The following is a 23,247-nucleotide window of genomic DNA, read 5'->3' on the forward strand; positions in this document are numbered from 1 at the left end:
TATATATATATATATATATATATATATATATATATATATATATATATTGGTTCCCATTCCAGTGTTTAGAATTTTTGTCTCTTGTTTTTGTCAAAGGAAAGGATATCAGATAAAAGTCAAACCATTTTTGTTGAGTTTTATGAATTATTCTTATGGCATTTTAATTGGAATTTTGTTGTTCCAGAAATTAATTCATGAAGAAATGTTATCTTTATGATATTTAGACCTTTCTTTCTTTTTCTTTTTGTAATATTGTTCTTTTTAGACATACATGACAGTGGAGTATATTTTGACATATTTATACAAACATGGAGTATATCTTATTCTAATTAGGATCCTAGTCTTGTAGCTGTACACGATGAAGACCTTTCATTTAAGAACATGAAATATTTCTCGGTTCACATCTTTATTTCTCTCAGTAATATTTGGTCACTTTCTTTCAGTTATGAATGTCTTTTGTTAATTACTACTTGTTTAATATTTTTCTTTGCTATTGCTAGTTGAATGCCTTTAAAAAATTGCATTTTCTAGTTAGTTATTATTACTTCATGAGAATGCATTTAGCTTTTGAGAATTTATATTTATCTTTTATTTCACTTTCCTGAAGTTTTAATTAGCCATTGTTATGACTGATTTTCTTTGGATTTTGTTGGTATATAATCAAGTTGTCCACATGTAATGATAATCTTGTCTTTCCTAGTATTTTCTTTTTTGAACATTTTTGCATTGGCAAGAATGCTCAATTTGATAGTGAAAATGAGAGAATAGTCTTGTTCCCAGTCTTGCCCCTGATTTTAATGAATTCACTCCCATTATAAAATATATTATATTGGTTCTTGATTTTAAATACTTCTAATTCTGTGTTTTGATGTGTTTGCTTAAAATGGTTTGATTTTTATCTGATATCCTTTCAAAAATGCATTGGTGATAGATACTGTATGATTCCGTATATGTGCAAGAATTTTAAGAAGAGTAAAGCAACTCTAACTAGGAAAGAGCACCTGGAAGCCTGCTTTGGTGCTAGAACATTCTTTGCTTTGATTTAACTGTTATTTATTCAGTTGTATATGTAAGTGAAACTATTGAGCCACACACTTAAGTGCCTTTTACTGCAGGGACATTATATTTTTAAATCAGTCGATCTGATTGTATTGATTTTTGTTCATTAAACTATTGAATTGATACATTATTAGAGATTTCACTTAATGTATCAGCTTTTCATCTCTTGGATAAGCCATAATTGACCACAGTTATAAAAACCTTGATATATTTTATATATTTTTTAACATTGTTTTTTAATTCTCATTCAATAAATGTCAAAATGCAATTACAATAGCTAGTACAATTGAAAACCGTTATTGTAAGTGTATTATAGGGGAACTTTTCTTTATCAGACTCTTAATATTGCTTACTATCTTCCAAACACCATTCTTAGCACTTCATAAATATTGATTTAATTTATTTAATTTGTATAATAGTTATATAAGGTGGGTAGGCATTTTAGAGATGAGGAATAATGATATGTTCAAGGACACTTAGCTAATGAGTGATAGATCCAGAATACAAACCCACATATTCTGCCTCAGAGCTCATGCTCATAACCACCATTACGCTACTGCCTAAATTGACAAGGAAGGAGGAGTAGAAATGAACTGTGAAGAGCATCTGAAAGAAGGCATGTGTTTCAAGAAGGGTGATGTAGTCAGCTGCTTTGTGTGCCAGGAGGTTAGGACAGATAGGAATTGAAAGAGTGTGTTGAATTAATTAAAATGGAAATCATATTGACCCTATTCAGGGTGTTAGAATTGTGATCAGGTTAAAGCCAGATTTATAATAGAAGAGTCATTGGGCTTAGAGAAATGGAGAATGAAGCCTCTCAAGAAGTTCAGCTGTGCAAGTAAAGAGAGATCAGTAAGTGTAGGAGACGTAAGGAGTCTTGTAGGTATTGTGTTTTCTTATTTCCCCTAAAGAGTCTCTCATATATATACAATCTAAAAGGAAAACTAGTTGAGAAAGAGGACTAATTATACAGAGTAAGAGTATTAAATGTAAGTAATAGATTACATTTTTTGAAAAGATGGGAGATCTGTATGGGTCCTAAAGTTTCGGTAGAGAGCTTGAGGTGGTCAAAGAGGGTAGGCCGGGTCCGCATCAGGTGGTCTTGCATGTTTGGCAGCTGGAAGATGAAGGAGTTCCATGTGTTGGTTTCTGCTTTCTCTGTGTCATAGAAGGGAAGTCATCTGCTAAGAGTGAGGAATAGGAAATTTTGAGAAAGTGGTTATAGAAAGAGAGAAAATAAGTGGATCAGAGAAACATAGTTTTGCCAGGCAGAGTTGCAGGTTTCTTTGAGGTTGGCAAACAAGAATTCATGTTTTTTATTTTGTTTTAATGAAGCTTTAAGGTCAAGATCATGTTTATTTTATAGAATGAATTTTGGTACTTTTTTAAAAACTATTTTTAAATTCTTCTGTTTTGACAGTTCATTTTGTTTTTGTCAATATTGATTTTAAAAATCTATTTAATTTAGATTTTAAAATCATTAATATACTATGGTATTTATGGTTCTGTTTTTCTTATATTTCATTTCTTTATATGTTACTTTCATCCTTTATATTTTATTTTACTATTTGCCATTTTATTATCTTTATCTTCTTCATCTTTTCTGCCATTTCTCTCAAAATTTTTTAAAATATATTTTTAGTTGTAGATGGACACAATACCTTTATTTTATCTATTTATTTTTATGTGGTGCTTAGGATCACAATGTGGGCTTAGCCACAACACCAGCCCACATTTCTCTCAAATTTTGAATTGTTATTCTGTGCTCTAAGATCTGTAACTTATATAATTTATTCATTGCTTTCCTCTCCTTTGCCAGGAGAGGAAAAGGCCGAGGCAGGAAGACCACAAGTTGCAAGGCCAACCTGAGCAACTTTGTGAGAACCTGTCTCAATATAATAAATAAAAAGGGCTGGGGGTGTAGCTCAGTGGTTAGAGCACTTCAGATTCAATCCCCAGCACTGGGGGCTGGGTGCGGGGAAATAGGGAGAAAAAAGAATATGAATTAAAACCTATGTGGAAGGTGGGAGTTCATAACCCACTTGAATCAAAGTGTGGAATATGATATGTCAAGAAATTTGTAATGTTTTGAACAACCCACAATAAAAAATTAAAAAAAAAAAAAAAAAAAACCTATGTGGAAAAAAAACCCTCTGAAAGATCCTTGGAAAATGGGCTTGGAGACCATATGATATCCAATAATTAATACATTTTCTTTTCTTGTGGGAAATAATGAGATAAATTTTGACAACAGTATGTCATACATAGTCTTCATTCATTCAAGTTTGTTTGTTTATTGTTTCAGGGAATTGAACACAGGGGACACTTAACTACTGAGCCATATCCCCAGCCCTTTTTGGGGGGGGAGGGGGGTTGTTTGTTTGTTTGTTTGTTTTGAGACAAGGTCTTGCTGAGTTGGTGAGTCTGGCTTTGAACTTGCAATCCTCCTGCGACAGCCTTCCAGCTGTTGGGATTACAGGCATGTGCCACCATGCCTGGCCCACCTGTATTTTTGTTGTTGTTGTTGCAGGGGATTAAATTTAGGAGTACTCAACCATTAAGCCACATCTCCAGCACTATTTTATATCTTATTTAGAGACAGGGTCTCACTGAGTTGCTTAGCACCTGCTGTTGCTGAGGCTGGCTTTGAACTCGCAATCCTCCTGTCTCAGTCTCCTGGGTTGCTGGATTACAGGCATGCACCCCTGCACCTGGCCCACCACTATTTTTTATTTTATTTATCTTTTTGGAGAGAGAGAGAGAAAATTTTTTTTTAATATTTATTTTTTAGTTTTTGGCGGACACACATCTTTGTTTGTCTGTGGTGCTGAGGATCGAATCCAGGCCGCACGCATGCCAGGCGAGCGCGCTACCACTTGAGCCACATCCCCAGCCCCTACCACCACTATTTTTTAAAGGTTGTTTTATATCTTACTTTTTTTGTTATAATTATGTACTTCCTAGCAATAGTTCTTTTTTCCATTAATATTATTACAATGTGTTTAATAGATCCAGTTAATTCAGATCATATGACTTTTTAAAATTTTAGGGCACTGTTACTATTTGAACAATATTTATTTTTTTAGCTGTAGTTGGACATAATACCTTTATTTTATTTTTATTTTTAGGTAGTGCTGAGGATCGTACCCAGGGCCTCGCACGTGCTAGGCAAGTGCTCTACCGCTGAGCCACAACCCCAGCCCTGAAGAATTCTTAATAGCCAGTTTTAAAGATAACATTTGAAACCTACTATATAACTAATGACTAAAGTCTTTTTTATCGCCTTTAAATTCCATAAAGATATTTCTCTTGAAAGTTGCCTGGGCCTTTTTTCCTGGTAGTCTTTTGTTGTTGTTTTGGTTTTGTTTTTTGATATAGGGATTGAACCCAGGGGTGCTTTACTTCTGAGTTACATCCCCAGCACTTTTTTATTTTGAGATGGATCTTGATAAATTGCTGAGGCTGGCCTCAAACTTGTGATCTTTCTGCCTCAGCCTCCTTACTGGGATTGCAGGGGTGTGCCACCACACTGCACTTTCTGATTATCTTTGTGTTAGACTTCTGTGTGTCACTGTGACCAAAATGCCTGACAAGAACAACTTAAATGAGAAAAAATTTATTTTGGTTCACGGTTCAAGAGGTTTAGTCTGTGGTTGGTCAGCCCACTAAGTTGAACTTCATGGCAGAAAGGTGTGACCGGTGTGACCGAGAAAAGCTGCTCAGCTTGTGGCAGCCAGAAAGCAGAGAAGGAAGGGAGGGAGAGAAAGCAAGAGAGATAGGGGGCAAGGGGAGGAAAGGGCTTGGGACAGGGGTTGTCCAAGGCATACTAGTGGATTAATCCAGTGATTTGAATTGGTTCACTGATAAGGCCAGAGCCCTAATGATTGCCTAAAAACCCAACCTCTGAACCTTGTTGCATCAGGGATCATGCTTTCAAAACATGAACTTTTGATTGGGAGGACATTCCAGATCCAAACCATAACAATCCTATAAATGTTCTCTGTATTGCTCAGAAGTAGAAGTAATTCTGTTTGTTACTTTTATTCTGATTTTTTTCCTGTTTATAACTTCTTGTAGGATTTAATTTTTTTCCTTTTAGTTCATTGTCATAAGACTATCTCTTATTATCTTAATGTAGTTGTTAAATGTAGGTCCTCTCAACTTCTGGCCTAAGTTCTTTTTATTAATTCAAGACATTTTTCAGATAGAACTCTTTTAATCATTTATTCTTTGCCATTGGTTTCTTTTACTACTCCAAGGAGTGTTTTTGCTGTGTGTGTGTGTGTGTGTGTGTGTTGTGTATGTATTTAAATTCAAGCTCTGGATGATCTTTCTTTCATCCCATCTTTTACTGATTTATTTTTTTTAATGTATGGATATATTTTTTTAGCTTGGTTTGTTTTACTCATTACAGGGTTTGTATTATTTAATCAGCTTTTTGCTTATTTATATTCTATTACAATGGCATAACTTCTTTTCTATATGTAAAGGAAAATTTTAATCATTTTCCAAGTTGTACTTATGATTCTTGTGTTGAGTTTAATTCAGATTTGTTTTCAGTTAATTTTTCTCCTTTAATTTTATCATTGATTTTTATGTTTGAGGTGAAAAGCTTTTATGTGTTTCAAATAATTTTATTTATATTTTCATAGAATATGTAACCTGTACATACCCTATTGCAAAATTTGACCAGTGAGATTACATCAAACTAAAAAGTTTCTGTACAACAAAGGAAATAATCAACAGAGTGAAGATACAACATACTCAACAACTTCATGAAAGCGTTCTCACTGAAGGTTTCAGTAGGGAAATGCTATTTTTCACTACCATGACTTTGATTAGGACTTTGACTGGAGTAATGGCCAAAAAGTAGTGCATTATAAAACTTGGGAAAGGTACTCCTAGGATTAAGGTATAGTAATGAGATAATTAATAAACTGTTATATTACTGGGATGAGTAAATATACATATAAAATCATGCTATGATATAATGTAGAAAACCTCTACTATTATAAAACCATGGCTGACTTTGATCTGAAAATAATTAAGATATAGAAGGAATGTAGAAAACAGTAAGTAATGATGCCATGGACCATTTTGTTCTGCTTAGTGCCTTGAGGCTGAATGTATTTATTTGTATCTCTGCCTGTTTGTCAGCAGTGTTTGGCTGATGTTGAAATTCTGAGAGGGCTGTAGTCTGGGAAAGACTTTCACATTGGACAGGACTCTAGAGAGAGCATGCTTCAATAAAAGACCAGTGTTTTTAAGATGGGGAGGGGAGTTGGGCACAGTTTTGTGCACCTATAATCACAGTTACTCAGAAGTTTCAGTTGGGAGGGTTACTTGAGCCTAGGAATTAAAGTCCAGCCTGGAAACATAGCAAGTCACTACCTCTTGGGACACGAGGGTATACAAAAAAGTGTTAGACCTCATGAATGAATTCACTAAAGTCACAGGATTTAAATAGTAGTTTTTAAAATATATACCAATAACAAAATTGCTGATAAAGAAATAAAGAAAGCAGTCCCATTCATAAGTGCTCACACATATGCACAGGAGTAAATTTTATCAAGGACGTTAATGATCTCTATAATGAAAATTACAGAACACTTTAGAAAGAAATTTTGAGAACACCAAAAACTGGAAAAACATCCCATGTTCATGGAATGGAATACTTAATATTGTTAAAATGTCCATACTGTTCAAAGTGATGAACAGATTCAGTGTAATACCTAGTAAAATACCAAGGGCATTCTTCACAGAGCTAGAAAAAAGAGGGGGGAGTCACAAAATTCATATGGAATCACGAAAGACCTTAAATACCCACAGCAACTACAAATAAAAAATAAATATTAAAAAAAAGAACCTAGAAATTCACACACTTACAAAAATCAGCCAACTGATTTTTGACAAAGGTAGCAAGCATATATATTGGAAAAAAGTCTCTGCAATAAATGGTGCTGGAAAAAACATAAATGGTACTGGGGAAACTGAATAGCCACTTACAGAAGAAAGAAATTAAATCCCTATTCCTTATCGTGTATGAAAATTAACTCAAATTGGATCAAAGACTTATATTTAAGACCTGAAACTTTGAAACTATTAGAAGAAAATATAGGGAAAACTTTTCAGAACATTGGTGTGGGCAAAGATTTTTTTGGATATGACCCCCAAAAGCACAGTCAACAAAAGCAAAATTTGACCAGTGAGATTACATCAAACTAAAAAGTTTCTGTGCAACAAAGGAAATAATCAACAGAGTGAAGATACAACATACAGAATGGGAGAAAATATTTGCAAACTATGTGTCTAACAAGGGGTTAATTTTCAGGATATATAAGGAGCTCAACAGCAAAGAAGGACAAATATTCCCATTTTAAAATGGGCAAATCACCTAAACATACATTTTTCAAAAGAGGATATACAAATGGCCAACAAATGTCACCCTTTTCATAGGTGGGCTTCTAGAATGGTGGAGTGAGGACCTTGGGGTATGCATGTAGGGTTTGGTGGCACATGCCTGTAATCCCAGCATCTTGGCAGGCTGAGGCAAGAGGATCATGAGTTCAAAGCCAGCCTCAGCAAAAGCGAGGAACTAATAAGCAACTCAGTGATACCCTGTATCTAAATAAAATACAAAATAGGACTGGATATGTGACTCAGTGGTCCAGTGTCTCTGAGTTCAATCCCCGGTAACCCCCACCCCCTAGAAAAACAATATTGAATGTATTTGATAATTGATGCATCTGGGTGATAGGTATGTAGGGATTCATAATACTCTCCTGTATACTTTTTAAAAATTTTTAGTAATAACTTCATTGAGATATAATTCACATACCAAGCTGAATTATTCAGTGATTATTAAATAATTAGCTATATTACCTAAAACATCTTGAAGAAACAGTAGAAGAAATAATTCTTTCCTCTGGAGAAGTTAGGAGGAAATCTATACCATAGTCATCCTCATCCAACTCAATATGTGAGATTTCTCAAGTGAGTATTCAGTTTCTAAATTTTTCTTCTCACTACCATGGAAATTAAAACAGTTAATAAACATTGTTATTTATTTTTGGAAGTTGATACTAATGTATACATTTATAGGGTACAGTTATATTTGGATAAATATATACAGTGTACAATGATCAAACAGGGTAATTATAATTAGCATGTCCATCACCTTGAATATTTATCATTTCTTCGTAAACATTGGTTATTTTTATTTTAATAATTAATGAGTAAAATGCAATTTTTGTAAAACTTCATATTCCCATTAATGTCATCTAGTATTGTTTAATCCTTCTTCCTAAGATACATGGCATAAAAATAAAAGTAGATCTCTGGTAAAGATAGAGTGGGAAGGACGAGGGTTTAACTCAATTTTAGAGTACTTGCCTAGGCCCTGGGGAAGGAAGGAAGTGAGGGAGGGAAAGAAAGAAGAGAAAAATAAGAGTGGGAAAAAAGGGTTATAACTATCAGTTAAAATTAAAATGTCTTCCTATGCATAGATTACAACCCTTCCTTCCCTCCTCTCTTTCTTTCATCTGGAGTTTAAACCCTGGGTGCTTTACCACAGAGCCACATCTCTAGCCTTTTTAATTTTTTATTTTGAGACAGGGTCTCACTGTGTTGCTTAGGGCCTTGCTAAATTGCTGAGGTTGGCCTCGACCTTATGATCCTCCTGCCTCAGAGGGATACAGGTATGCACCAGAACACCCAGCTAGCTCGAGTAATTTTAAGGTGCCTTGAGCTGTACATTATCTTGGGAAATAATAGCTCAGTACCACTACAGTTTGTTACACAAGAATGGAAATGTGCTTGTAGGAGTATTTTTTCAGGTTGAAACCAGATGATTATAAAGCATAGTATCTTGCTGGTAAACTCATTGGTGGTGGTGTTTTAATATCTAGTGTACTTATTTTAGTGTGTATGGGGGAAAATAGGTCATTTTCTTTTTCAAGTTCATTAAAGATTATATATTTCAAATGTCACCAAATGTAAATATCAAAACATTGTTGACCAAAAAAAAAAGTCATTACTCTGGGTATAGGTGGAACAATGCCTTTTTGAATCAAGGCATTCCTCTTGATAAATATCATGATTAATGTAAAATTCCTAACTTCACTGACATTTTTTCCCCCTCACCATTTAGGATCATGGCTGCTGTCCCTCTAAATAATCTACAGGAGCAACTAGAGCGTCACTCAGCTAGAAAACTTAATAGTAAATTAAGTCTTTCAAAACCCAAGTCTTCGTAAGTATGTTGGTTATTTTTCTGTCATAGGCACTAATTCATCGTGTCTTTTTTTTTTTTTTAATTGGTTACACATGACAGTACAATGATCTTGACAATTCATACATTTGAATCAAATGGGATATAATTTCTCATTTTTCTGATTGTACAGGTTGCAGAATCACATTGGTCATACAGTCACCTATATACATACAGCAATAATAAAATCTATTTTATTCTGCTGTCCTTCCTATCCCCCCTTCCCTCATCATGTCTTAACAAGTAAGATCTCGTTTTTCAATTTTTTTTTAGTTATAGATGGACACAGTACCTTTATTTTGTTTATTTATTTATTTATTTATTTTGTATTTGGTGCTGAGTATCAAATCCAGTGCCTAACACATGCTAGGCTAGTGCTCTACCACTAAGCTACAACCCTAGCACTTTAATTTCTTTTTTCTTTTTTTTTTTTAATATTTATTTTTTAGCTTTAGGTGGACACAATATCTTTATTTTATACTTATGTGGTACTGAGGATCAAACCCAGTGCCTCGTGCATGCTAGGTGAGCACTCTACCACTGAGCCACAACCCCAGCCTCAATTTCTTAATTGTGCATATGAGGAAATGAAGCTGAGAGGTTCAATGATTTTTCCATTTTGCAAATTAATGGTAGCATTTTTTACCAGCATCAAGTAATAATTGTGCAGCACCTTTACAGAGTTCCTGGCACATTATACTTTTTCAGTAAAGAAATAATGAATTTTTTGTGTGAATTTGGGATAGGTATATATAATATTTTAATGTAATTTCTTTTCCTTTCCAAAAGAATGTATAATGAAACTACAGCTCTTCAGTTTTGTAAGCTATAATCTACACTCCTAATGATAACTAACAATAATTTGTATTATGTATATACTGTGCCTTTACCATTTTCAGACACTGTTCTGGGTGCTTGGCTTTAAGTCACTACAGACTTTCATGCCATTAAACCTAGCAGATATTCAGGATTCCTGCCTCCTTTATTTCTCCTTCAGATCTCATCAGAGCTAGTAATTTATAATTCTTTTTCCTTCAAAATTTTTATCAGAGTAGCAAAAGGTAGCTACATTTGGTTCTCTTTACACAAATGTTACTCCTTCCTTTTGGAGGTGCTAGGATTAGTAGCCCAAGAATAGAGTGTGGAAATGGCCTGGGGACTCTCAAAACCAAATAATTAGCCCCTGAATGAGAAGAATCAGAGCATACGAATTATAACTTGTTGTCTAATAAATTTTAAAATTACAGAGGGAAATAAATTTTTTGCCTACTTGTAGTGCAATTAATATAACTTGTCATGAATTAGTAAAAAAAAAAATAAAATAGACTATTGTAGCGTGAGTGGGTTTGTTAAAAATGAATTCATCTGGAGGTTGGGAGTGTAGCTTAGTTGTAGAAAGTCTGCTAGCATACAAGAAGCCCTGGTTCAGTCCCCAGCACCACCAACCAATGAATTTATCTAATCCATTTTTTTCCATTATTTTTCAGGGGTTTTACTTTTAAGAAGAAATCATCTTCAGATAATGATGCATCTGTAGCTTCTGTAACTAGTGTGTCCGTAGCAAAAACACCTGTGTTAAGTGATAAAGACGTGAATGTGTCAGAGGCCTTTTCCTTCAATGAGTCTCTGTCCCACAACCCAAATCAGCAGACCACGATCAATGACTTCTTTAAAAATGTTCCAGCAGGACAGCAAACCAAGGCTACTAGTTCAAAATCATTATTGCCTAATATGTTGCGGATTCCGCAGGAAGTTTTATGTACTACCCAAAACACACCAGCAATAAAGACCCCCTGCAGTGCTGTTTTCAAGAAATTAGAATTTAGTTCTTCACCAGATTCTTTCAGCGTTATGAATGATTGGGATGATATGGATGACTTTGATACTTCAAAAAAATTTTCTACACCACCCGAAAATCACTTTGTTAGAGTAAGCACTGCTCAGAAATCAAAAAAGGCTAAGAGAAACTTTATAAAACCACAGCCTCATAAAACAAATACAGTAAAAACTGATTTGACTCCCTCATCCTCTGAAAGCCAGCAAATTGATTTGGCTAAGGACCAGAAGGATGACTCGGAATGGTTAAGTAGTGGTGTGATCTGCATCGATGATGACCCTGTTTCTGAAACGCTTATAAATGACAATACTCAGGAAAGTTACTCTTTGAAAACTCATTTGGGAGATGAAAGAGGTAAAAGTTATTTTATCAATTTATACTTACGTTGACTTTTTTTTTTTTTTTTTTTTAATTTAAAGCTAAGCATTGGGGAGGCTGGGATTGTGGCCCAACTGTAAAGTGCTCACCTAACACATGCAAGGCCCTGGGTTTGGTCCTCAGCACCATATAAAAGTAAATAAATAAAATAAAAGTATTGTGTTCAACTACAACTAAAAAATAAACATTAAAAAAAAAAAAGCTAAGCATTGGGAATAGTAGTAAGAATAGATAGAGCTTTTATCCTTAAGGACTTTAGGACCTAGTGAGATGCTTGTTGAATAATCTGTTGGCTACATTCTTAAGGTAGGACATACTGATGAATTAGAAAGTTTTATTCTGCTAATATGATTTTCATATTAACACTATCGACAGGTCTGTGATTTTATATATGAAGAAAATAAGGTCCACCAAGGTTAAAATGGCTAGTTACTGATAGAACTGGAAAGTGAGATTAAGCCTTCCTACATATATAATTCCTTAAGGGCTTGTTACCATAAATTATACACCAAATATTTATGTATAATATGATCTAATCATGCTACTGAAGTATAGGCAGGCCCACTTAATGACAATATATTCTAAGAAATGTGATATTAGACCATTTCATTGTTATGCAAACATCACAGAGGATACTTCCATAAACCCAAGGTACAGCCTTCTACACACCTAGGTGTAGCCTGTGGCTCCTAGGCACAAACCTGTACAGCATGCTAATGGACTGACTACTATAGATAATTGTAACTACAGTGCTAAATATCTATGTATCTAAAAATATATAAAATATAGAAAACGTTATAAAATATGATCTAGAAGATTTAAAGAAAAAAAAGCAGGTATTATATAGAACACTTAACATGAATGGAGCTTATAAGCCTGACAGTGCTCTGGGTGAGTCACTAAGTGGCTAGTGATTATAAAGGCTTGGGACATTATAGTATCATTGACTTTATAAATGCTATACTCTTGGTTTCACTAAGTTTATTTAAATTTTTTTTCTTCAATAATAAGTTAATCTTAGCACACTAATATTTTATTTTACTAACTTAATTTTTTAACTTTTTGACTCTTGTAGTCACACTTAAAACATAAGCACATAGTATAGTTGTACATAAATGTTTTCTTTGCTTTATCCTTCTCTGTAAGCTTTCTTTTTACTTTTTAAACATTTGTTGATAACTAAGGTGCAAACACATAGTAACTTACGTCTTCTACTTCCGTTTCTTGTCCCACTGGAAGGTATTCAGGGACAGTAACACAAATGGAATAAGTAGAGAGCATACACTCTAAAATAACAATAAAAAGTATAGTATAGTAGGCTGGGCACAGTGATGCACACCTGAAATCCCAGCTACTGAGGAGACTGAGGCAGGAGGATTATAAGTTTGAGTCCAGTATTTAGTGAAAACTTGTCTCAAAAAAAAAAAGTGTAACATAGTAAACACATTAACCAGTAACAGATATTTGTTTACTATCATTACACCAAATATAATGCATAGTACTCATCGTCATAAACATATGAGTAATAAGTTGCACCGTTACACAATATATCCCATTTTTATCTTACAGGACCACCATCCTGTATGTGGTCTGTTGTTGAACAAAACATAATGTGATATGTGGCTATATTATAAATTACGTTCAAAGTATTTTCTGGATAGGTCTTAGTTATTTGATGTCCAAAATGTGCTAAGATTAACCACCATGTGGAAGTAAGCCACCTTATGATATGGTTATAAATATTAGACTTTAAAAAATAACTTTTAAAGAGAAAGGTCCTGCTATGTTGCCCAGACTGACCCCAAAACTCCTAGACTTAACTCTTCTGTCTTAGCCTTCCTAGTAGCTAGAGCTACTGGTATACCATTCCCCAAGAGTAAAATTTTTTTTATATCAATCTCATCAAGGTTGCTGTAGGGTAAGAGAGAACTGAAAAATAATAATAAGTAAAACAAAAGAGAATAAGTATCTTTTAGATTCAACTACATATCACATTAGTGCTCTCTAGTTTACCTATCAGAAAGTGTTACTTGAATAACTAGGAAAGCTCTGTGGTAAAGTAGAGGCAGTTTATCCATAAAGGCAACAGTGTTTGAGCTATTAGACTTCACTGCATGTTATCCTTATTTAAATATGAGTGAAAAATAGAAACATGACAATGTTGATACTAAGCATGGCTTTCAAAATTTAACTGGAGATAGGCATGAAAATCCCTAAGCAAATCTTCGGCCTCAATCCAGCATTCATTGGACTTAATCCAGTGACTCACTAATTATTTATGAAGAAATCAGCAAATATTCCCGTGTGAAAGGAGAGGACTCCTGTACAGAGTGGTGTGATTATTTATGACTTGCCCAAAGCATTCACTTGTAAGTACTCATGCCCAGTTCTTTCTGTCTCATTAATTATTAAAATAGCCTATGTTTATTAACTGTTTTACCTTAGGTAATGGTGAAAAGAAGAAAAATGTAGAAGAAGTTGAATTACGTTCAACTGAGAAGCTTCCACATATTGATTTTGATGATGATGACTACGACATAGATTTTGTTCCACCTTCTCCAGAAGAAGAAATTATTTCTGGTGCTTCTTCCTCTTTGAAAAGCTTTAGGTAAACTAGCTAATGATCAGAAACATTGTTTCTTTCTGGATGCTTTATTATCATTATTACATAAATGTATTTTTTGTTACTTGAGATCAAAGGGAGAGAGAGAGATCCAGGATTGTACAGAGCATGACAGAAGCATTATCAAGGGCAGCAGCTGGACCAATGGATCCCTACCATTTGAGTCAAAGGGGGCTCATATTGTGGTCAGGACTAACATGACTTTCAGCCAACTTGCAATGTGCTTGATTTATCTCAAGCTAAGATCAAAGAAGTGGGCACAGGGCTGGGTAGGTCAGTGGTAGAGTGCTTGCCTACCACATGTGAGTCACTGGTTTCGATCCTCAGCACCACATAAAAAATAAAGGTATTGTGTCCATCTACAACTGAAAAATATTTAAAAAAGAGGAGGTTGGGCACATTCCTGACACTGCTGGTACCAGCGTCCTGTGGTAAATCTATACATATCACTCTGGTGGTTTTGTTGATTTATAGTGTGCTGGAAAAGTACATGGGGAGATAGATCAGGGTTACTAAGCTACACATATTACTCTGGTGGTTTTGTTGATTTATAGTGTGCTGGAAAAGTACATGGGGAGATAGATCAGGGTTACTAAGCTACACATATCACTCTGGTGGTTTTGTTGATTTATAGTGTGCTGGAAAAGTACATGGGGAGATAGGGTTACTAAGGAGCACTCATGGACAACAGGACTCAGAAGGCTAAAGCCATGTCAAACTAAATCTACATCTTCCTTCCCTCCCCTCCAGCCAGAGACATTTGCTGTTATCTGGAGATATTTTGGAGAGGTGGTGCTGCTGCTATCTAGTGGGTAGAGACCAGGGTACCTAGCATTTTGTGAGTCACTGGGTTCAGTTCTCAGAACCACATATAAATAAATAAAATAAAGGTCCATTGACATTTAAAAAATATTTTTTAAAAAAGGTAGGCACAGTGCCACACATCTGTGATCCCAGCAACTAAAGAGGCTGAGGCAGGAGGATCACAAGTTTGAGGCCAGACTCAGCAACTTAACAAGACCCTGTTTCAAAAAAAAAAAAAAAAAAAAGGGATATAACTCAGTGGTAAAGCACCACTGAATTTATTATTATACCTCAAGAAAAAGGAAAAAATTAAAAAGTAGAGCTGAAAGGATTTGGGTTTGGACATGAAGAACAAGAGAAAATAAGACCAAATGTGATTTTAAGAACTGGGTGCCTTGGCACATACTGGTAATCCCACCTACCCAAGAGGATCATAAATACAAGGCCAAAGCATCAGAAAATCTCCATTTAAGTTACTAGTAGTCTTTTTTGGTGGGAAGTGGGTACTGAGGATTGAATCCAGGGGGCATGCTACCATTGAGCTGTATCCCCAGTCCTTTTTTTTTTTAAGAATTTTTCTTCAAAGCACCTTTATTCTATTTATTTATTTTTATGTGGTGCTGAGAATCGAATCCAGAGCCTTACATGTGCTAGGCAAGTGCTCAACCACTGAGCTACAACCCCAGCTCCCCAGTCCTTTTTATTTTTTTATTTTGAGGCAGGCTATCATATCACTAAGCTGCCAGGGCAGGCCTTAAATTTTTTTTTTTTAAGGTGTAGGTGGACACAACACAATGCCTTTATTTTTATGTGGTGCTGAAGATTTAACCCGGGTGCCGGCCGTGCTAGGCGAGCACTTTACCGCTGAGCCACAATCCCAGCCCCCTGGCCTTAAATTTGTGATCCTCTTGTCTTAGCCTCATCACTGGGATTTTAGGTGTACAGCACCTTGCCCAGCAATTAGTAGTGTTCTTAAAATGTCAAGTCTCATTCTCACTAATTATATGGAACCTCCAAAAATATTTTATGTAGTTTGTTTGCTTTTAATTTTGTGTCAGGGCCTTGATAAGTTGCTGAGGCTGGCCTGGAACTTGTAATCCTCCTGCCTCAGCCTCCTAAGAGGCTGGGATTACAGGTATGTTTGTATGTATGTAATCTGGCTATGCAGTTGATTTTGACATGAGAACTATATTCCAAAAAAATATATTTCTGAACTCCTGGACTGAACTGACACTAAGTTAATGCATTATTTGAGAATGAGTCAGCATATAATATATTGCTCTCTTTATCCTATAAGAGAGAATTGACCACTGTATTTGTCATTCACTGAATTTTAACAAATTAGTGACACAATTGCTCAGTAGCATAAATTACTAATTAACATTATTACCAACTTGCTCCAATTGAAATCTCAGTCCATTTGAGTAGTGGAGTATATACCATATTATTTAATCAATATTTTGGTGAGAAACAGATCCCTGTAGTATATCATCTTAGTTAAGGAAGGAATGAGATGTTTTATGTATGACCTAGGTTAGTTCTCCTAGTTTGTCTTTAACAGATGTGTTGGGATGTTTGAAGAGGAGGGAGAGATTTAAGTATGGTTACCATTTGATGACAAAACTAAAGAATCCTAAGAACTTCCCTCCTCTTTTCCTTTCTGATAAAAATTCATACAGAAGTATAGAAAGTTACAAAACCGAGCAAAAGTTCACATCATATTAAAACTCAATAAAGTCATTAAAAGGACTAAAAATATGTAGCAATATGGAATATGCTTTAAAATAATCTTTTTACAACTTTTTAAAGTTTAAAAAACTTTTTTAAACTTTATTTTTAATTAAAATTAAAATTTTGATTATTTTATTTAATTTTAATTAAAAATTTAAAAAAATTACAAAACAAAAGATTATTTTAAAAGCATATTCCATATTGCTACATATTTTTAATCCTTTGAATGACTTTGTAATTTATTGAGTTGTAATGCTATAAATAGCTTCACCAAGACTTTTAACAATTGGAAAATGACTATTTGCAAGGTTGATTGTCTCTACATTTTCCATTGTAACCCAGTATACATATTTGTATTTTTTGTAAAACTGAAATAGAATTTCCTCAAATGATACTTTAGGTACAGTATACATTTAAATTTTATGTGCATTCTTTTTTTCCTCTTTTATTTTTTAATGCTGATTATAACCTGAATTTTGAGGTTGAATGGACAGTGTGTAACAGTACAGAGGATCATGTATTATCTCCTGTATTTCAAAACCTCTTTAGCTGGCCCTCAAAATTCTTTATCTTCTGATCTCAAATTACCTTTTCTCAGCTGTGGTTTTTTGGTTTGTTTTCTTTTTTTTTTAAATATTTTTTTAGTTATTTATATGTGGTACTGAGGATCAAACCCAGGGCTTCACACATGCTAGTTGAACACTCTACCACTGAGCCACAACTCCAGTTCTGTTTGTTTTCTTTTAAAGAGATAAGGTCTTACTATGTTGCCCAGGCTGACCTTTAATTCCTGAACTCAAGTAATCCTCTTGCCCAGACTCTTAGAGTGTCTGGGACTGCAGGCATGAGACCACTCCCTTCAGTTTTATCTCCAATTATGCTGTTGTAATAACCCAGAGTTCCAGTGAGACTAATGAGTTAGGCCAATAAGAAAGAACTGCTAAAAATATGACCTTTTTTATTATATATTGTTATTTGAAAAGCAATATAAAAAGTTATTCATCACTGTTTTGATTTCGTTAGAAAAATGCATTTTGGGGCTGGGGATGTGGCTCAAGCGGTAGCGCGCTCGCCTGGCATGCGTGCGGCCCGGGTTCGATCCTCAGCACCACATACAAACAAAGATGTTGTGTCATACAAAGATGTTGTGTCTGCCGATAACTAAAAAAATAACATAAATATTTAAAAAAAAAAAAAAAGAAAAATGCATTTTGAAATCCTACTTTAGGAAAATACAGTTGATTCCTGGATATCAAGTGAACAGATACTCTTTTTTTTTTAATCTTTCCTTCATAGTCTGAAGTTTTGCTCAGATCCCATCTCCTCAACAAAAACTTCTCAAACTCCAAAAAATGTTAACTTTCCTTGGGTTTCCACAGTATCCTCTTCTTAACACTCAGTTCTAATTTATTTTGTTATTTTTCTATCCCATTAGACTGACCATGCTTATAGTTGATATATTTTTGGATATTCTATGTGAAATAATTATATATACAAAAACAGATACATACATACATATTGGCATTATATAAGAAGTCCAGATAAAGTGCTTTGGAATCTCAGAAGAGAGAAATGTTAGTAAACACTTGCTGGAGAAAACAGAAGTAACACTTGGGCTGGACCTATGAGAACAGCTATTACTTGGTATAAAGAGTTTACTGGGCTGAGGTTGTGGCTCATCGGTAGCGCGCTTGCCTAGCACGCGTGAGGCACTGGGTTCAATTCTCAGCACCACATATAAACAAATAAAAAAAAAAAAAGGTCCATCAACAATTAAAAAATATTTAAAAAAAAAAAGTGTTTACCATGGCAGGTTTTTTTTTTTTTAATTTGAGAGAAGAACAGAGGCAAAACCTTAAAATAAATAATGCAGCATTTGTAAGGAATATAAATGGTGCAGTGTGATTGGAGCCTGGTGGTGTTACTGAAAGGGCATAATTGGAGATAAAAGTTGAAAAGTATCTTGGGACCAGATAAAGAAAGACTTTGAGGAACAGCTAAAGAGGCTTTAGAATAGAGGAGATATAAAATAATTTTTCTTATCTGTTGTATACTGTCTAACCAGTTGTAGAAAAATGTTAGGATAGCTGGGTGTGGTGGTACACACCTGTAATCCCAGTGGCTTGGGAAGCTGAGGCAGAAGGATCACAAGTTCAAAGCCAGCCTCAGCAATTTAGCGAGACCCTTAGCAACTTAGCAAGACCTTGTCTCAAAATAAAAACTAAAAAGGTCTGGGGATGTGGTTCAGTGGTTAAGTGCCCCTAGGTTCAATTCTCAATATCAAAAAAGAAAAAGGAAAACTGTTAGGGGAAAAATAATACATTTATTTGGTCAAGTCTACAGTATGATTGGTTTAACTTTTTTTTTTTTTAAAGTATGTTAAAGGATCTTGATGCCTCTGACAGAGAGAAGGATGTTCTCAGCACATCAAAAGATGTTTTATCAAAACCAGAGAAGATGACTACTCAGGAGCCCAATCCAGAAACTAATAAAGACTGTGATGGTACAAAAAGCATTAGAGACATATCACATATTTCAGCTACTTACTTTTGTTTATAAAGTTAAGATTTATATTTTCATCCTGTATAGTTAAAATGGCAAATTTTTTTGTGCCTTTTGTTCTAATATCATAGAATTCTTCTTCTTCATTGGTTAACTAGCATTTTCTTGAACATGCATAAGGTTATAGTTTCACAAGATTCATCTCTACCTTGAAAATACTGCTTGTTAAAAAAATCATCTCACATTTCCAGAATTTACCTTCCTATAACTTTAATCCTAGTGAGATAAATACAGAGGGAATCTTAGAAGTCCCTCTCCCCAATCAAAATACTGTTGAATCTTTTTAACTCTTACACATATTGATTTCTAGACCTTTCATTCTCCTGGTTCTCCCTTGTATGTGCTCTGAGCCTGGACTTGATGAAAATGTAGTACTTTTTGTTTATTTGCTTCAATTATTTCTGAGGGGTTCTGTTTGTTTTTTTCTCTTTTTTCAGGGGGCCATGTGGTAGGGTCTGAGGATTTTTTTAACCCAGAACCTTGCATATACTAAGGAAATGCTATACTACTGAGCTACATCCCCAACTTTTTAAACTATTATTTTGTGACAGAGTCTGGCTAAATTGCTGAGACTGGCCTTGAACTTGGAATCCTCCTGCATCAGCCTCCCAAATAGCTGGGATTATAACTGTACACTTCCACATCTGCCTTACTTTTTAAAATTTTTCTATTAAATATCTAGTATAAATAATCCAGTTGTTCATAAGTTGAAAAACAGCAGTCCCCTTTTCCACCCTTAATTTTTTCCCAAAGGCACTTTCTTTTTATTTTCTTTTATTATTTTTATCTTTTAACTTTTTTGGGGGGGTTGGGGGATGGGTACCGGGGATTGAACTCAGGGGCACTTGACCACTGAGCCACATCCCCAGCCCTGTTTTGTATTTTATTTAGAGACGGGGTCTCACCAAGTTGCTTAATGCCTTGCTTTTGCTAAGATTGGCTTTGAACTCACAATCCTGTCTCAGCCTCCTGCTCCACCGCACCCAGCTATTTTTTAGCTTTTTATAGGATAAAAGATGGAGAAAAGATCTTTTTTTTCTCCCCATATTTTTTTTTATTGGTACATAATAGTTGTATATACTAATGGGGTATTTGAACGTACACACCATACACAATACAACAATGTAATTTGGCCACTATCACTCCCCAGCACTTTCTCCTTCCCCCCACCTCCCATCCATCTTTTTTATTTTTTAATTTTGAGACAGGGTTTTGCTAAATTACTGGGTCTGACCTTGATCCTCCTGCCTCAGCCTTCTGAGTCTCTAGGATTATAAGTGTGTGCCACTGTCCCCAGCTGCCAGAGGCACTTCGTTCTAGAAATTTGTGTACTTCTATTCTGTAAGTTTTTCTGGTATTATTTATTTTTTATTGTTTTTTTTCTTCTCTTTGAATCTTCCTAGAATTTCTATTATTTGTATGTTAGACATCCATTAATTACCTTATCTTTCATCTCTTGCTTTTCTACTTTTTAGGAGATTTTCTCTGTTTTATCTAACTTTTCTATGAAATTTTTCATTTTTATCAGCTCAACTTCCCAGAGCTATTTTTGTTCTCTGAATATTTCTGTGAAGCGCAATACTCTTGTTTGACAGATGCTGAACTTTTTCTTATGGGGGCTGTGTATGTGCACGTTTGTAGTGTTTTCTGTTCTGTCTGCTCGTGTCTTTTATTTTGGTCTCTGAATTTATTGTTAGGGATGTTCCTGAAATATCTGATCTTCTCAGCACTAATTCAGTCCTTACACCAGCCCTTGGAGATAGTTCTCTTATCTTCATCATACATATAAGGAATCTAAGGTACGGAAGAGTTAAATAATTATACTGTTCACAGAATTAGATAGCAGCAGAGCTGGAATTTGAACCCAGCAATCTTGAGGCTCTTGAGCTCACACTGATAACCACTGTACTGTGTTTGTCTCTGTGTCATTAAGTTTCACTGATAAAATCATTCCTAGGATAGGGGCATGGACAGAGAGCCCTACAGAATGCCACTAGAGGCCTCTGTCTTAGTTGACATTCATCACCACTTCCTGTTCAGCTAGTTACATATCTACCTTCCAATTATATTTTTCTTCCTTTTCCGTGGAATGCAAAAGACAAGGTCTTAATCCAAAAAGGTCAAGGCAGCAAGAGGCAATGGATGGGCATCAGCTCTAGAGTAGGTAGATATTTAATTTTATGTTGAACTTACGTTAAGATCACCAGCCTGTAACTTTTGACAGTCACCTTCAACATTTTTTTGAAAATTAGAACAATGTCTGCCTTAATTTTTCATCAACTCTTATTCACTAGATGCCTCTTATATCAGCAACAGGGTCTCTGAGATCTTACTTATGGATTTCCTATGTAGTCTGAGGTGTAGTGTGTCCACCAGGCAGACCGAGCTCTTTCCCAACTGGGAAGGTATTTGTGTCTATCTTTGAGCCTTTCTTGACTTTCACTATCTTCAGACCAGTACACAATCTCCTTGCATAGAAAACAGAAGTTACATAGGAATTGAGCAGTTCTTCTTTTATCATCTCATACCTCACATCCCTACTTCCTCACAGTCACCAGTAGAAACCCAAATTTCCCACTTCATTCTCATGCAGATGGTTGTCCCCACACTATTCTGTCCTCCCCTGTTCTTTTCTCTCTTCCTCTCCTCCTCTCCTTCCTGCCCTTTAAAGCCTTCACCAACAGCTTCTGCTGTTGGTCGTAGCCTTTGTGGCCTCATGCTCTTTGAACATTTAATCTCTTTCTTTCCTCGTACCCTGAAAATACCATTTCTCCTAAAGCCCCCAAACTGATTTTTTTTTCCTCCTACATATCACAAGCTCTTGAGGTGGAGCAGACATCTTCTTTGCTTCTTATTGCTACCCTAGACTATTTGTTTTCTTCCATTAACTCCTTTGAAATTCTAATTCCTAGTTATATGGCTTAATAAAAAAAATTGAAATTTATTTTTTAAAAAACAAAGCGCATGGAGCTTGCTGGTTGAATTCCAAACATTATCATCATGTATTCTCCCATACACTTACTTGCCTTTTCTTTCTACTCTTCTGTCACATCTCTCCATCTCAGCCATATCTCATCTCATTCATCTTTATTTTCTGCTTTCCCTTATGCAGATTTTATTCTCAAGCTGTCTGTCCTTCCTGGATGGTAGCAAAGATGGCCACCATCAGCATTTCAGGCTTGTTGAAAAGAGGTGCTCTTTCTCAGTGAAAGTTGAAAGATTTCCAGAGCTCATTCTCCTTGGGCTACCTTATAGCAGATGCCCACTGAAGGAGTAGGACAGAGGAGGCCTCCAAAAAAGTCCAGGTATCGTGCTATGAGCATTCAAGGAAAGCCTGGACCAATCAGGCAGGCCAAAACAAGTGGGGCTCTTGCCTGCCAGCCCTTACCTACATATAATGACATTTATATGTGTAATTAATCAAAAAAATCATAGTGAATTGATAAATTTGTATCTTCCAATGACCTTGCTACCCTAAGAGAAATATTATCATGAAATTAAATGAAAACAGTTATGAGCTCTCATTGGAGATAATCTGATCTCAATTCACAGGCAGATATTAGAACACTATATAGCTGTTTATGGTTTCACATTTTACATGTGTGACTTAAAAGTTTAAGTCTTTATTGTTTTTAAGAAAAAATATTAATAACATAATTGTTTTATAGCTAGACAGATAAATTTAAAGCAGCAGCTTATTCATGTGATGGACCACATCTGCAAATTAGTTGATATGATTCCTGTTGATGATCTGAAAGCTTTGAATTGTGGGAATGAGCTGCTTCAACAGCGGAATATAAGGTATCTTGATTTTTCTCATTCTGAAAAATACCAAATTCATTTCCACTACTCATCAAAAAAAAAAAAAAAGCCGGGTGTAGTGGCACATGCCTGTAATCCCAGTGGCTTGGGAGGCTAAAACAAGAGAATTGCAGGTTCAAAGCCAGCCTCAGCAACAGTGAGGCACCAAGCAACTCAGTGAGA

At 35.1% G+C, this 23,247-nt stretch overlaps 1 protein-coding gene across 1 annotated transcript in view; it reads left to right on the top strand.

The window, feature by feature from the left end:
* Blm (BLM RecQ like helicase) overlaps positions 1-23,247 on the top strand; it is a 92,793-nt gene that overhangs the window by 20,406 nt on the left and 49,140 nt on the right. The window contains exons 2-6 of the mRNA XM_015493039.2: positions 9,209-9,310; positions 10,816-11,519; positions 13,989-14,151; positions 19,077-19,204; positions 22,932-23,064. Coding sequence (XP_015348525.1) covers positions 9,213-9,310; positions 10,816-11,519; positions 13,989-14,151; positions 19,077-19,204; positions 22,932-23,064 — 1,226 coding nt within the window. The 5' untranslated portion in view covers positions 9,209-9,212. The remainder of the gene's footprint in view (positions 1-9,208; positions 9,311-10,815; positions 11,520-13,988; positions 14,152-19,076; positions 19,205-22,931; positions 23,065-23,247) is intronic.

This window comes from Marmota marmota, unplaced genomic scaffold (assembly GCF_001458135.2).
Source record: "Marmota marmota marmota unplaced genomic scaffold, marMar, whole genome shotgun sequence".
NCBI lineage: Eukaryota > Metazoa > Chordata > Mammalia > Rodentia > Sciuridae > Marmota > Marmota marmota.